The sequence below is a fragment of the Pseudoliparis swirei genome, chromosome 20 (genome assembly GCF_029220125.1).
Source record: "Pseudoliparis swirei isolate HS2019 ecotype Mariana Trench chromosome 20, NWPU_hadal_v1, whole genome shotgun sequence".
NCBI lineage: Eukaryota > Metazoa > Chordata > Actinopteri > Perciformes > Liparidae > Pseudoliparis > Pseudoliparis swirei.
This window is the reverse complement of record NC_079407.1, coordinates 7,118,186-7,134,394: the sequence shown is the minus strand read 5'-3', so window position 1 is coordinate 7,134,394 and position 16,209 is coordinate 7,118,186. Positions and strand designations below refer to the sequence as shown.

The 16,209-nt window shown below is 42.4% G+C and overlaps 1 protein-coding gene across 2 annotated transcripts; it reads right to left on the bottom strand.

Annotated features, from left to right (window-relative positions):
• Nucleotides 1-674: 674 nt before the first annotated feature.
• sgcg (sarcoglycan, gamma) lies at nucleotides 675-14,698 on the bottom strand. Of its 2 annotated transcripts, XM_056442112.1 has the most exons (9): nucleotides 14,640-14,698; nucleotides 13,703-13,917; nucleotides 7,543-7,744; nucleotides 6,444-6,548; nucleotides 5,406-5,493; nucleotides 4,503-4,622; nucleotides 3,154-3,226; nucleotides 2,730-2,853; nucleotides 675-2,107 (listed from the first exon to the last, which is right to left on the bottom strand). In XM_056442112.1, the coding sequence occupies exons 3-9, from the start codon at nucleotides 7,735-7,737 to the stop codon at nucleotides 1,940-1,942; spliced, it is 873 nt and encodes a 290-aa protein (XP_056298087.1). In that variant the 5' UTR covers nucleotides 7,738-7,744; nucleotides 13,703-13,917; nucleotides 14,640-14,698; the 3' UTR covers nucleotides 675-1,939. The 2 variants fall into 2 exon arrangements, with proteins under 2 accessions (XP_056298087.1, XP_056298086.1); XM_056442111.1 differs by lacking the exon at nucleotides 14,640-14,698 and having other exon boundaries at nucleotides 13,703-13,964.
• Between the last annotated feature and the right edge of the window lie 1,511 nt (nucleotides 14,699-16,209).

Sequence of the window (16,209 nt, the reverse complement as noted above, 5' to 3'; positions counted from 1 at the left end):
GTCTAGAATTTAAGCAATTTTGGCACTTTTAAATTAGTGTCTCTTAAACATGACATGTTAGCTCAAGTTTGAAAGCAAAAGAGCCCCAAACATTTGTTCCTGTAAGTGGAGACATTTGAATTCAATATACTCTGATTAGTGTTATTGGCATGGGAAAGTCAAAGCTGCCCGTTGTTTTATTTTAGAAATGCAGTCCAGTTATGTAATGGTGTCGTTTTAGAGCCGAAACAAATATTTTTTAATGTTTCTTATTTTATATAGTCTGAACTATTTTAAGAAAACATTGGATTTGAAAATATTTGCATTGTTATACTGAAACAAAGGTAAAACCTGTGCTGCTATACTGGGATGCACTAATAATATCAGAATGCAGCTCTCTTGGAAGTCAATTTTGTGTATATAAAATAAACTGAATACTGTGGTACTGCAGGGCTTTTCCACTAGAGTGCATGAGAGAGCCTATAAACATGTTAAGAAATGATCAAAACTGTTTCCATCCCCACATTATAGCTTTAGTGCACAGAAGAACCCAAGAGTGGACATTATGAAAATGATAAAATATATTAAAAGCCAGCCAGTCGCTTGGTGCCTTTTTGTTCATAAGATTGAACACAAAACGTGAGACCAGTCCACAGAAAAACAAGTCTGAGAAAAAAAGAGCTCCGACAGATACATCATAGAATAGCACAAAGTTTATTCAACATACAAAAATAAATACACATTACACACTATCAAAAAATGCTAGAAAATGTGAGAATTGCAAATCATCTACTTAGAAATTGTAATAACAAAATTGTGAGATAATACTTATGCAGTCTTGCAGTTAAAATAATGAGAAATTCAATGCATCCATTAGACAATATTGCCTTCTTTGATGTAATGAAAAGAGAATCTTAAGCTCACGGACGCAAATGTAGTCCATCACCCTCATGCATATTGTGTAAAAAAATAAGGCATTTGACTTAAAAGCAACACTTAAATGCCACCATTGTTTTCAAATCAAACTACCAGAACAAAAACAGAATCATAAACTACCCATAATTACATTTAGTCCATGAGAAATGTTGAGTTTTTGCTTCCATGTTAAAGTTTCCGGTCATAGACCCTTGACTGTAAATGAGGTTACGCATGATCTAAGGCATGATTACATGCTTAAGTGGGGCTTAAAATTATAAAGGCCAAAACAAATATATGTGTAGTAAATAAAATCTAAATATACTTGCACACACACATTATACCGCACTAGAAACACTTCATGGTACCATAAACACTTTTTATTCTCAAATCTTAAAAAGTCTGAGGCCTCGTGTTTTACTCAAATAAAATAAGAAAACTCTGAAGTGACAATGACAAGATATTTACCAACATTTCACAAAATGTCCCCCCCCCCCCAATTAAATAAAGACATGCTGAACACCAAGACAAGCACAATCATACACACCAAGGGCTTGGACCCAGGAGGGCACAGGTAGACCAAAATAACATTCATCTGCATTTGAGAAAACGTGTCTTATTCCAAACCCTTGATATGAGTCAATTTATTTATTGCACCACAAGATAATATTGCATAGGATGTAAGCCGTTACCAGCTCCTCATTGCCCAGCCATGATACTGTGTGTGTGTAAAAAAAAACCTCTTTACAAAGCTCTGATGCTAATACATTTGGAAAGATGAGTTTCAGCTAAATGGTTAGAAGATCATAAATGCCACTAAAAGGATGCATTTCATGACATCTCCTACATGTACGCCAGCAGGCATTTGTATTTTTACAGGCCTCGATGTGCCAGTGGGATCTTATCTCTGCGATCATCAGAGACCCACTGTGGTATAAAGATTTTAAAAGGAAAAGAATCTCCAGGCCAAATATAAACAGTTGTGCTTGCTGCCTCCCAGAAGATCTACAGAGATGAAAAAAACGATGACCTCGTCACAGTCTTTTTAGCAGTCCTGATACTCGCTGCAAGTGGAGGTGACCCCAGCCTTAGACAGGAAGAGCTTGCCGCTGGGACAAACGCAGACCTCATGGAGACCATCAGCATTTCCAGAAACCCCTCCTTCGCTCTTGGGCAAGCTCGGCATGCGCACCGTCTCAGCATCCAGCACCAGCTGCACAGCGTGGCGGGCAAGGACAATACACACACACACACACAGATCAAAATAAATACTAAGGACAAGTTCAGTGCAGATTCAAAGCCAGTGTTCTTCCCTACTGCAAGAAAATAGCAAAGAGGTTGTTTTAATACCCCGTAATAAAATGGTCATAAATGCACCGCTTTAGGTCAAATCAGTGCCTGTGATACAAATGCTTTATTTTGCCACTATCCCCAAAACTCTCTAAACACGGAAACTACAAATCACGACACCACTCGCCGACCTACAGTGCTCAAAAGGTTAATGAGGTTCATAAAGAACTTCTCATGCACACAAATAAGATTGACTGAAAGCCTGACGTATAATGTCAGTGTGTTGAGCTCTCTCGGAGCAATCTGGAAGGTATTTTGGACCAAAAACGTCAAACAAATGGAAAATACAGAGCTACTGTCAAATTGCACTGGAGTGAGGCTCACTTGGATGAAAAGCTCCCAGGTGTGACTGATTGATTAGAGGAGCGTGAAGCAGCATAAAAGCATACTGTAGATATTCATTTGGTAATCCAAAAGAAAAGCCAAAAAAACAGAACTTGAAGTTGATATGTTGAAGACTGAGAAGAGAACATTGCTTTTCTTACCAGTCCTATAGTCGACTGCAGAATGACGTCCATGTTCGAAGCAGCTTCAATGTTGCCGGCCAGCGCTTTGAAATAAACTCCTTTTGGCGCCTCCAGAGTGAGCGAGCGAGTCGGAGACTCCAGCCTAAAACAAAACAGCTCAGCATTACAAGTACATGCTTAATGTTTATCTGTCCTCGTATATATTTATAAGACTACTAAAAATATCCTCTTTTAGTTTCATTTCACATGCAGCTCAGTCAAGACATGCTGAGAACGGTGAAATTATAGGCCGACGTATATGTGGAACATGGCTAGATGTATATTACTTCAGTGGATGTCATGCATAAAGGACTTGACTCCGTTCTGAATATCTTCCTTCAGAATTTTAGTCAAAATGCATTCTCCCGTAAGATGACACGTACAAGATGGCCACATTGCTCACCTCAGGTCTTTCAAAAGTTCAGATTTCAGCAGGGGCACCTCCACTGAATGCTGGAACAGAGCTCCTTCAGGCCCTGATGGAGAGAACGAGTGTATCAAGGTGTGTGAAAGAATCTCCTGCAGTCCGAGGGTCCGATGCACACACACACACACACCTGTAGACTGATTCTATAGCCGTGTCATATTTTAAATAAATACGCTCAGAGCTTTTCATTGCTGAAATGCACGTTGCCCTGCATTTCCAAAACACCACTTGTCTGCCATCTAGCATTTTAAAATAGACTCAAATATGTTCAACTCCTGAAGATTGGTATCTCATGAACAACACGCAAAGAATCTGCAGCATTTGAACGGTTACATTTCTGGTCCCGATAGAAGCGTGACCCCTCGGGATGTCGGTCAGTCCATCGCTTTGGTCCAGACGGAAATATCTGAACTATTAATTCATGGTCCCAAAAGGATGAATACTGATTTAAGGGACCCCCTGGTTTTAGATCAAGTCAGATATTTGGCTTTTAGTGAAATATCAACCACTGAATATGTGACGTACTTTGTGTTTTGTTATAAATTGTGACGTGTGGTTTAGATTAAAATCAGCATGTGAGCGTTGCCATTAAGCTCAAAGCCTCGCTGAGCATCAGTCCAGCTGCTAGGCAGGCTGCAGACTTGTTTCCACTGTGCGTTACTTCAATTTGTGAAGCCGTAAAAAAAAAAAAAAATGGCCTTGGGTATAATTTAGCAATCAGCTCACACTGGCGATGACATCCTTCAACATTAATCAGCCACACAGAGTGTGGTCAGTGACCCACAACATAATCATTACACACATACACACAAAGACAGTAGGAGGGAGCAGGACAGAGAGGACAATCAGGGGTGGCGCAGTGTGATAATCGCCTGTTATTCTTAACCATTAACACTTTATGTGTAATATTACAACACGTGTGTGGTACTGAGGTGTGAGATGTATTTTGTTGCTTCAAAATCGCACATGAAAAAAATATTTTTTAGGAGAATCTTAATGTGATGGATCTCACCAACAAGACATTAATGCATGCTCAGGTGTAGATAACCGAGCTCTTGACATTTCATTTATATGAAATTGTGCTTTTGAGTATATCTAGAGATATCCATGCAGTCAACAGAATGACATGAATGATTATGAAAATGGCTGCATCCGTCTTTGTCCTCCGTCGCTGGATTGTCTCACAGATATCCGCCATCGCACCACATTACTCCTATTGTGTTCAGATCTGTCGTCCATGTTGTTGTTTTTTCCAAATCTGAAAAAACATTTCCGCCAAGAGGAGTGCGATCTTTCCAAGGAAGAAGCAGCAGGTGTTTGTATACCTGTGACTCGTAGTTTGTCTGGTCCAATCACAGCCTGGTCGCCATCTGCGCTGAACAGCATGTCGTCATTGAGGGAGCTAATGAGCAGATTTCGAGTGTATCCCTGAGCCTCCGTTGGACCTGCAACAACAAAAACAAGCAAGCATACCTGAAGGGGTTTGGAAATATTACAATCCAAAATCATATCTCTCTCTCGCGCTCCTCCTCACACTCATCATATCTGCAGCGCTTAGAGAATATAATAAAGCAGAGTCAGGCATTGCTACGTGAAAATTTCAACCACCTCACAGACGGTGGGGGAAAAAAAGGGGGTAAACAACCACTTTATGAAAATAAATGTGGAATCCGTGTCACCACAGTACGGCTCAAACTGATGTAGTGAAGGGTTAAGTCGAATAACCTCGGACACATTAACGCTCTCAGCCCTGGGAGAGACCATTCTTAAGCAGGTCGATCAGTCAGTGAGATATTTAACTTCAGCACCTACAACTGTGAACCGGCATGTTCCCCTTTTCACGGCTTAATGATCAAAGACACGGAGCGGCACTGTGGAACGCCGCAATTAGGTGGGTCATTTGTTGGCCTTTTAATTATAACAAAAGACCCCAACATTGGCGAGACATAAAGGACACACAAATACGATCCTCTGAGTGTAATGTAGAACGACCCAGAAGCCACGGCAGAGAGACAGGAATTGTGCATTTAATGGATTTTAAATGGAAATCGAAGAGATTATAAATGGAAAGACTGCTTCTTGTCACTGTAAATGTTGGATGAGGAATCGTCGCAGGACAAGTGCATGAATGACTTTACTATTGCCCTCATACATCAATGGGATACTCTGGGAGGCCCGAGAGCTTCATGTGTCCTTGTGTGTACACGTGTCTTCTTTCAGGCTCTTACCCACAGATATCCTCCCTGTGACGTCACCGTTTTCATTGCGGGCGTTAAGCGAAACATTTTCCGATGAGTGCACGAGAAGCGAAGAGTCCTGAAAAAATAAAAAAATATACATTTTAGCATGGTTTGTTTATTCAACTGATACTGTACATTTACAACAAGACACTTTTTTTTCTTTACATGGAGCTTAATTATGTGAAAGAATAGGTAGAATTGGACAACTTTATACAAGTTTGATCAGAGTAACAATCACTTTTTGCTTTAACGTGAATAAAACTCATAATCATCACACTTGACACAAATATATCCTGCAAAACAAACCATGTACATTTATATGGTATGTGTTTTTTTAACAAACGTATGAAAAACCTTTAAAGAATCGTTTTTAAATGACATTAAAAAATAATTCACTGGTCCTATGCAGCTGTAAGGGAATTCCGTGAACAATGAAATCCTGAATCTCATTAGAACTCCATTGGCTACATTAGAGAAAGTGGCAGTCCATGAATGAGGAATACATTACCTTTTTAATGAGGCCTATAAAGAAAAAAGAATGCAAAAAAAATTGCTGCTAAAAGCAAGAAAAGACATAACATGTAAACAACTGCAGTAAAGTGTTCCCATCTGCTCCTAAGCGGGTAGACCGTAAACTACTTCCCACCGCTAATATCCCCGAGGTTAATGGGGAGCTCGCTGCACACCATGTGCGCCGAGTGGGAAAGCTAAATCCAGTTTGTTTTGACACATCTCCCAAAAAGAGTCGTCAGAAATATGCAATTCACTCACTACAGATGAATCATAAACGCTCGAATTACATTTAAACGCTGACCGTACGTTTACTCTGCACAGACCCAACTCACAATCAGGTTTGAATGTGGTAAACAGTGAGATGCAATAATGGGAAGGCTGTCAGGCTACTTGACAACCACAAGTGTGAGAATGAGCAGGAAAAAGATAGGCGGAGGAGAGCAGAGGGCAAACGGGGAAATGCAAAGTAGAATGTGGAGCAAAAAGAAAAGTGCAAATTCCTGATTATCCTACTTCTCTGGAGTGGATCTCCTGAGCGTAGACGGGGAAAAGAAACTCGGACTCGCCATCCTGCAGCTTGACCCCGTCCGGGTTCACCTGGAGGAGGCCCATCCCTTCCTACATCCAAAACAAAGAAACATGGATCCAGGTCAATGTTCAACAAGGCAGGTTAAAAAAAAAACACCCCCAAAAAAACAGGGAAATAAGAATGTGCAAGTGAAGCAGAAATATTGGCCGTAAATCAGCTGAACCGCTTTATCTGCCAAGTAAGAATCAAACATATGGCAGGTTAGGGTATTATAAGTTTAGATATTTTCATCCAACCACAATGTGAATTGGACTCAAATAGACCGTAGATTCAGCTGTGCAGGCAATTCAGGAATCCATGGTTTCCATCTGGACTTGACACAACATGAACTTCCTTGTTTCCAATTATCAGTTAATTATAGCTAATACTGCTGCTAATCTGAGATATCATGTTCAGGACCATTTGGGTCAATGTGATGGATACACAATAAAAATAAAAACAAAAATTGAAAGTGACGACATAAACACAGAAGATAAAAAGAGGTCTGGGCAGGAGATCGACATGAGAATAGATACCGTCTTATTTTTGGATATCGTAATATGGCAAGAGTGTTGCCTTTTCTTGGTTTTAAAGGCTGTATTACAGTAAAGTGATGTAATTTACTAAACCTCCAAGACTACCCTGATATTTACCTTTACGTCAACATTATTAATGGTTATTTATCGATAAATCTCATTGTGTAAATGTTTTGCGAAAGCACCAATAGTCAACCCTGCTATACAGTGGGTACGGAAAGTATTCAGACCCCTTTACATTCTTTGTTTTATTGCAGCCATTTGCTAAAATCAAAAAAGTTCATTTCATTTCTCATTAAAGTTCACTCAGCACCCCATCTTGACAGAAAAAAACAGAAATGTAGAAATTTACTAAAAAAAGAAAAAATGAAAATGTCTACCTTTCTGTTGAGTTACTGGGACAAAAATAGCGATATTTGATTTTCTCCATGTCGCCCAGTTCCAGAAGGAAAGGGGGAAAAAGAACGGAATGAAAGCTATTCGTAGTGCCGAGGCCCGTCATGCGTACCGTGTTGAACCGCATCACCCTGACGATCCAGATGGTGAGGGCAAAGTTCACCACCAGAATGATGATGAGCAGCAGGACAAACAGGTAGAGGCAGCGCTTCCTCCAGCCGTAGATGCCGATCTTGTAGACGTTGTCGGGCACCGGCCTGGGCGAGCTGCTGCCCTGGGTGGTGGTGACATACTGCTCCCGCACCATCTGCCGACTGGGCGCATCACATGGGGGTACACGGACAGCAGACGCAGATGTTAAAGACACACACGCTTCACTTTTTCAAGCTGTTCAGACAGATTGGAAAACAACACGTCACAGAGTTGGTGTTGTCTGGGGTCAGGGAAACGGCAACTATTAATACAGAAAATACGTAAGCTCTTACGTTGACGAAAACCAACACTGTATCTCAGTTAGAGCTGCAATCACTGCTTTTTCCAACACAGCAGGTACGGAACACGAGCATTTATACTTCACGTTTCCATCAACTCTTATGGGAAATATCAAAGTTGCTGAATGCTGCACTGTCTCCAGCAGCTTGTCAACTAAAATGTTAACGCCATGAGCCGGAAAAGCTAAAAATATTAGCTGAAAGTCATTTTCCCGATTGGAGGACAAGTCACAACACCACTTTGACTTCATTCATCGCTTCTTGCTTTCCAGTTGAAAGAGGTGCGTTTGTAGCCTATTACATAGCCATGAAAAATGGTTTTGAATATGGTTTTGAGCATTAATTCAGACAATATCTGAAATAAATTTGAAAAAGCAACTGATCTTTCCGATGATTTTGATCTGAGGTTGACTTCCATCTCTGACAAGCAGCTTTTACACATCCTGTACAATGTAAATGCACACATGTTCGGGTCAAGCCTTTCCTTTTAGTTGTGTACCTCCATCCATACAACGTCCAGTTCATCAATCATGAGCTCATGCACAGACCCGCTGGACATCTGGCTCTTTGCACCAATGGAAAACTTGACAGAACTTCCAGACGTTTTCTTTCGGAGGGAGTTTTCATTTTTCCTCGGAAAGGAAACTGCCACGTACTTTCTGGCTACGCAGCAGCAGGCCATCAGTGACACAAACCAAGGAGATGGAAGTGGGCATATTTCCCACCACAGCAAGTATTACAATTCAATTCAATTCAGTTTATTTGTATAGCCCAATTTCACAAATTACAAATTTGTCTCGGAGTGCTTTACAATCTGTACACATAGACATCCCTGCCCCAAAACCTCACATCGGACCAGGAAAAACTCCCAAATAACCCTTCAGGGGGAAAAAAAGGGAAGAAACCTGGAGGAGAGCAACAGAGGAGGATCCCTCTCCTAGGATGGACAGATGCAATAGATGTAATGTGTACAGAAGGACAGATTTAGAGTTAAAATACATTCAATGAATATGACAGAGTGTATGAATAGTTCATAGTAGGCATATTCCACGATGGAGACCTCCACGATCCATCAGGCAGATGGCGGTGGGGAGGAGGAGGGCGGAGTCTCAACAGGACAGTGGCGTAGTCATGAGCAGGAATTCCACGACCCAGACGATCCATCAGGCAGATAGGATCTATGCCGTCTCATAGGGTCCGAAGACCCCATGAGACGTAAAGTCAAAAGGACTTCCGTGGGGAAAGCAGAGTTAGTAACGTGTGAGTGAGAGATGAAAATTCATCCTTAAGGTGAGAAAAAGAGGAGATAGATACTCAGTGCATCCTAAAACGTCCCCCGACAGCTATAAGCCTATAGCAGCATATCAAGGGGCTGGACCAGGGCAAACCTGATTCAGCCCTAACTATAAGCTCTGTCAAAGAGGAAGGTCTTAAGTCTACTCTTAAACGAGGTGACTGTGTCTGCCTCCCGGACTGAAATTGGAAGCTGGTTCCATAAAAGAGGAGCTTGATAACTAAAGGCTCTGGCTCCCATTCTACTTTTTAAGACTCTAGGAACTACAAGTAGTCCCGCATTTAGTGAGCGAGCTCTAGTGGGGCAATATGGTACGACAAGCTCCTTAAGATATGATGGAGCATCACCAATCAAGGCTTTGTAGGTTAAGAGAAGAATTTTAAAAGTGATTCTTGATTTTACTGGGAGCCAGTGCAGAGCAGCTAGTGCAGGAGTGATGTGATCTCTTTCTTAGTTTTAGTGAGAACACGAGCTGCAGCATTCTGGATCAACTGAGGGACCTAAGAGATTTATTAGAGCAGCCTGCTAATAAGGAGTTGCAGTAATCCAGTCTCAAGTAACGAACGCTGAACCAATTTTTCTGCATCTTTTGAGACAAGATGTGCCTGATTTTTGAAATATTACGTAGATGAAAGAATGCAGTCCTTGAGATTTGCTTTACGTGGGAGTTAAAGGACAAGTCCCGATCAAAGATAACGCCAAGATTCTTTACAGTGGTGTTGGATGCCAGGGCAATGCCGTCTACAGAATCCACATCACCAGATAATTGATCTCTGAGGTGCTCAGGGCCGATTAAAATTACTTCGGTTTTGTCTGAGTTTAACATCAAGAAGTTGCAGGTCATCCATGTTTTTATGTCTTTAAGACATGCTTGAATTTTACAGAGTTGGTTGCTCTCCTCTGGTTTTATCGATAAATATAGTTGAGTGTCATCTGCATAACAATGAAAGTTTATGGAGTGTTTCCTGATAATATTGCCCAAAGGAAGCATGTATAAGGTAAATAAAATTGGTCCAAGCACAGAACCTTGTGGAACTCCGTGATTAACGTTGGTGGTTATCGAGGCGTCATCGTTTACAAATACAAACTGAGATCGATCTGATAAATAGGATTTAAACCAAATTAGTGCCGTGCCTGAAATGCCAATCGACTGCTCCAGTCTCTGTAACAGGATGTCATGGTCAATGGTGTCGAATGCAGCACTAAGGTCTAACAAGACCAGGACAGAGAGGAGTCCTTTATCTGCTGCCATTAAGAGGTCATTTGTAATTTTCACCAGTGCCGCCTCGGTGCTGTGGTGTTTTCTAAATCCTGATTGAAATTTCTCAAATAAACTATTATGATGTAGAAAGTCGCACAACTGATTTGCGACAACTTTCTCAAGGATCTTGGAGAGGAAGGGAGGTTAGAGATCGGTCTGTAGTTAGCCAATACCTCTGGATCCAGAGTGGGCTTCTTCAGGAGAGGTTTAATAACAGCCACCTTGAAGGAGTGTGGTACGTGGCCTGTTAGCAGAGACACATTGATAATATCTAATAGAGAGCCGCCAATTAAAGGCAAAACGTCTTTAAGCAGCCTCGACGGGATGGGGTCCAAGAGACAGGTAGACGTGTTCGAAGTAGAAACCGTTGAAAATAATTGGTCACGGTTGATAGGAGAAAATCCCTCCAAATATACACCAGGGCATACAGCGGTTTCCAAGGCCATTCCACTTGAGGACAGATTGGCACTGGTTATGGGCAAGAGATTATTAATCTTGTCCCTAATAGTTAAAATCTTTTCATTAAAGAAGTTCATAAAGTCATTACCACTAAGGTTTATAGGAATGCTCGGCTCCACAGAGCTGTGACTCTCTGTCAGCCTGGCTACAGTGCTGAAGAGAAACCTGGGGTTGTTTTTATTTTTTTCTATTATTGATGAGTAATAGGCTGCTCTGGCATTACGGAGATTTGTGTATTCAGCTCACGAGAGGGCAAGCGGAGCTCCGACTGCTGGAAAGCAGGACCCCTGAGCAAACCCCTTCGTCAGCACATTTAGACCATCTGACAACAAGGAACCTCAGGGACAGATTTCACAACGACACCGTTGGTGTGTGTGTGTGTGTGTGTGTGTGTGTGTCTGTGTGTACAGAGGAGAATAATCTGCATTAATAACCTGACACAAGATGCAGAGAAAGCTGCTTTTGTCCGAGGACAGGGCCTGGAGAAAATGCAGTCGGTTGAAGATTATTATGAGTTAATAGAAAAAACACCCTCAACCGGCAGAAGCAAAGACAGACTTCAGCTTTTCCAAGCAACAAACTCCTCTTCAATACTTAATACTTGCCACATATAAAAACGTCATAGGAAGAGTTATCCAAACAAAGCCGTGGAGGTCGTCTAAGCCGTGTTCATCCAGCAGCTGATTTACATATGAGACAGATGTTGCATCTTACTGCCACAGTAAAGGTGGTTTCCATCATGTTAAGGAGACACTTTTCAAACCATTTGACATTAACAGATGTTCAGCCGGGCGCATCATCACGCTGCGACTCTCATGTGAAGGGGCTGCAAGCTGGGGGGGAGGGGGGGGGGGGGCCCGACAGACTCCGCATACAGTATGAACAAACTGAAATAAGCTGCGTTTCTGGAAATAATGGAGGTAAATATTCCGCCCTCTCAGCAAGTGGTGATGAATATAAAAAGCCAACGTGCTCGCTGCTGGGGTCTGAGCTCCGGGAGATATTTTAGAGAGCTAGATCATAAAAAGCCTATAGTTTCCACAGCTCGTTGTGTTGCCGTAAACACAGGGAGGAGATGCGTTTTCATAAAACGGCTGAGTGTTTTTCTATGACCGAACCCGCCTCTCCACAGGACCCGTCACGCGGCCTGCAAGCCCAGCTGTGATGAATGGCCCTTATTTCACGACCAAACTAATTAAATTTCTCTGAATAAAGGAGATGGAGGGTGGTGAGGGGGGGATGACTGTGTCTTCTCCACAAGGGAGAGGAGATCAAAGGTTGCCGAGTAGTAAGTTATGTAAATGGTCATTTTCCCTCATTTAAATGTATCAAGCACACTGGAGTAGGAGTTATGATGACACATTGAACGGAGAAGAGAAAGAGTAAAGTAAAAGGTGTCCTCCATTGAGGCTCAAAAGAGGACCAAGACGAATTAGAGTCTGTTACATTGACCGATTCCAATATCCCCACACTAAACCCATTAACAACCACAGATCATTTGCATGTTAGCATGTTGATCAGCCCACTCTGCACTTTGGGCAAATGAGTGGTGAGGGTGGAAGAGCTCGGGGTTTCTTCATTATGGTGTTAATGGATTTAAATTAAACCCAGTCTAATGACTTCAAATGAAGGCACTAAATGGACGCTGTACTCCAGCGGCAGTGGGAAGAGGAAGCACTTTTGAAGCTCGCTCTTCAGAGGCGTCTTCCAGCTCCAGTTTCAGAGTAACCGCCGGCTCCTCAGCCACAAACTGCTCCTTCCATAGCAACCCAAATAAAAACACTCCCCGAACGGTCTCCCTGCTCACGTGCCAGGAATGCTCAATTTATGGACTTTGATCGGAAAGACGGTTCGACCTTCTCGAGGAAAACAGTTTTCATCGGGCCCGTGTCTTTTTCAGGGCTCCTGGTGAGAAACTGGTTGTTTTAAATGAGATCTCAAACAAATATGGATTCGATACCACGAGAGACTAAAATGCAAGTTTCCAAAAGACACTGCAGACCTCAAACGGAGTCCCTTGCTCCCGAAATCGAAGAGCACTTCTCACCCTTTCAATTAACCTTAAACAAGTGATGCTCCTTGCTTGGCTCGGTCTCCGCCCCTGACCTCTGAGAGGACGAGAGACCGGATCCACAGAGTCCGGCAGTAATTTAGAATCCAGGTTTCCCTCTAAGCAGAAACCAAATGCCAAAGGTTTCAGAGAGTTCGTAAAGCTCAAATTGTGGAGAGCGCTCCCCGAGGAATGCTCAGGAGTTGTGTGTGTGTGGAGCGAGGAGCGATGGAAAGCCGAGCACAGGGCTGAAGTTTGTGTCGAGAGGAGATGGCGTCGTGTCTCCACTTTGATGCCTTAACTTCTAAAAATAGGACTCGGCATTGTGAACTATATTTAAAAAGGCAGCACAGGACGGACACACACAAAGACACACACACACACACACTACATGGGTATAACCAAAGGAAAATGAGAAGACATTGTACTGCACACAAAGCATGAGTGAGGTGCTCTTTTGCGAAGGTTATTTTTGTATTCCAATCTTTCTGGCCATGTACGGTAAAACCGCAGACATCCGGCAACCTGAAACACTTTTCCCCTAAACTACAAAAGTGGTCCACGGCACATTGTGAGACACAAAGAAGAAGAAGAGAAAAAAGAAAACACATTGAGCGACCCAGTGCACTACAGTGAAAGGGTTTGCCTTTATAAAAAAAACATTAAGAGGAAGTTCTGAAAGAAACAAAATGACGGTATTTGTGAAAGAGTACTCACCGTTGTGTGAGCGTCTGGGCACAGCGGTCCTCTTTCCTACGGCAAGCGGAGCTCGAGCTGGTAAGAGCAGCTTGAGAAGCAGCAGCGCTTGAGCCACTCACTCGTCTGTCAGCCGCTCAACAGCTGCGTGCCATAAATCCAGCTCCCGGTGCAGCCCGGCTCATCGCCACGAGACGGCGCTCCCACCACGACTCCCTCTGCCTTTTCCAGTCTCCCTAAGAGAGAGATACAGAAACAGAGGAGAGAGGGAGTGTGTGGGGGGGGAAGTTAACCCATCAGTGGAGAGGTTCAATCTCTCTCATGCAGAAACCGTCCGTGATGAACACAGGCAGGTGTTTGCCATGCGGTCACTTTCTACTGGCCAACCCACGGTTCGGTGCGGTCTAATTTGAGACTTCAGTCATGGCTTTCAACATAAAGTTAAGCTGTTCTTTCAGATAGCTCCGCTGGGTGACAGGCGGCCGGATGGGGGGAGGGGGACCTTGAGGAGGGCAGTTGGTAATTCAGACTGGCAGAAGAGACCGGCAGCGAATACAGCATATTAATAGAAAGGAGGAGGCGGGGGGGATCAAGGGTCTGAGTTTTTTGCCGTCGCAAAATAGTGAATTTTCAGAACCGTTGATATGTATTCAAGGTAAAAGATTCAAGGTAATCATTTACTGCTTAAATAAATGTTTCATTCAATTATCAACTGACACAAACTAGCTCAGGGGTTGCGTCAGGAGGCGAGACGTCAGCTTCGAAAAAAAGGTCAACGCAAATAATGGAAACAAGCACGTCGGCAATGAAAAGAGAGAGTGTGGCATGCGTGTTGTGGAGGTGCAAAACAAATACGATGAAGAGTGGATGTCAAGTGCAGGAAGGAAGAGAGCGAACAAATTGACCCGATTGTTTAGCTCAAGGGCCCAGGCGACACTAATCAGCTGACAACCCTCACATGTCAGACAGCCGACTGCCGAGGTTGACCAAAACGAGGTTCCACCTTGAGATCTGAAAAACACCAACGGCAAGAATAGAAGACAGAAACAGCAAAACACACCTTTCTTACAGTCTCAAAATATAAATATATAGTTCCCTTTCCACTAGAACGGCGTTGAGACACATTCCCATATGGATAGTGACAACATACCTCCAGCATCCATCTTACCAGAACCGGTCCCCCACCCAGCAACCTCTGATCCAGTAAATTGGCAAATAATTTACCACATGACTGAAATAGTGGACGGCAAGTTTCCAAATGAACATTCAAAATACAAGAACTGCTCCCACCCGAAAAAGCCAGATGTGTTTTCACCAGTGCGTGCCTGGGTGGCATGTTTGCTGCGGATATGTTGACGGTGCAAAAAAATAAACTACAACAATGCAGAGCGGCTGTCAGCTGAAACACTTGAGTTCTTAGACCAGCTCTTACAGCTGAAGGGCCCAGGTGAGCCTAATCAGCTGACCACCCTGCTTGTCAGACAATTGATTGGTTGACCAGGACATCAGTGGGAGGGGCGTCACATATCATACTCCTGACTTCCCCTAATGTGGTCATTTGACAGGTAAAGTAATGTAAATATTAGCATGTATTCTCACTCAACTTAAAATATTAAAGTGTTCTGTTTAAGTGGCTCTATGGGGGTTCTATAAGGTAACTATGAAGAGGACACCCACCCATCCCCAGGAAAAGTTGCTTGATTGATCACATTGATGAAGACTTGCTAGACATTTGTTATTATTATTGTTATTTTAAATAACGAAGTTGTCCTGGGGATGACAGTCAGGACAATTTCCTTCCAGTCACTCCCGTGAACACCTCTTTATTCTTAATATTTAACATCTAATTTCACATGTCACATTAACACAGATTACACTTAAACACACACTTACAGTATGTTGTCCACAGCACTGTTATGTGTGTGCACTATATTTTATCTTATATTGTACATGTAATGGTTACATTATTGCACTATGTTGACTGTTGATTTTTTTTGTTTTGTTTGTCTATCTAATGTACACACCAGCCGCCAAGTCAAATTATTCGTGTGTCCAACACACGTAGCAAATAAATGTTTCTGATTCTGATTTATTGTTGGTGACAGGTGAAGGAGTCCATCAATTACATGATGATATTCCTCACTGAAGAGAGACACATATAGCTGAAAGAAAATGTATTGTAAGCCAAAGAACAGTAGCTGTAAAAAATATACTAATAATAATTCCTTCATATTTGGGGATACAATTATTATTCATATCTTTTGAACTTTTCACAATATGGAACATAAGAAGGCTGTACAGGTGTTTATTTGTTGTAATTAGCTGATTAGACTAATTCTTCTCAGGTTTAAATTGGGCAGAGCTATACTGTGAACATAGTATTTATTCTGCAGAAGAAATTGTCTCTATTTCAAATCGCATTAATTTTCTTTTTACTTTGAGTAAAATGAAGCAAACGAGCAAGTGCCAAACGATGCAGTTCTTCAAATGGCCACCAGGGGCTCAATCCCCTCAGACACCCACGTTTA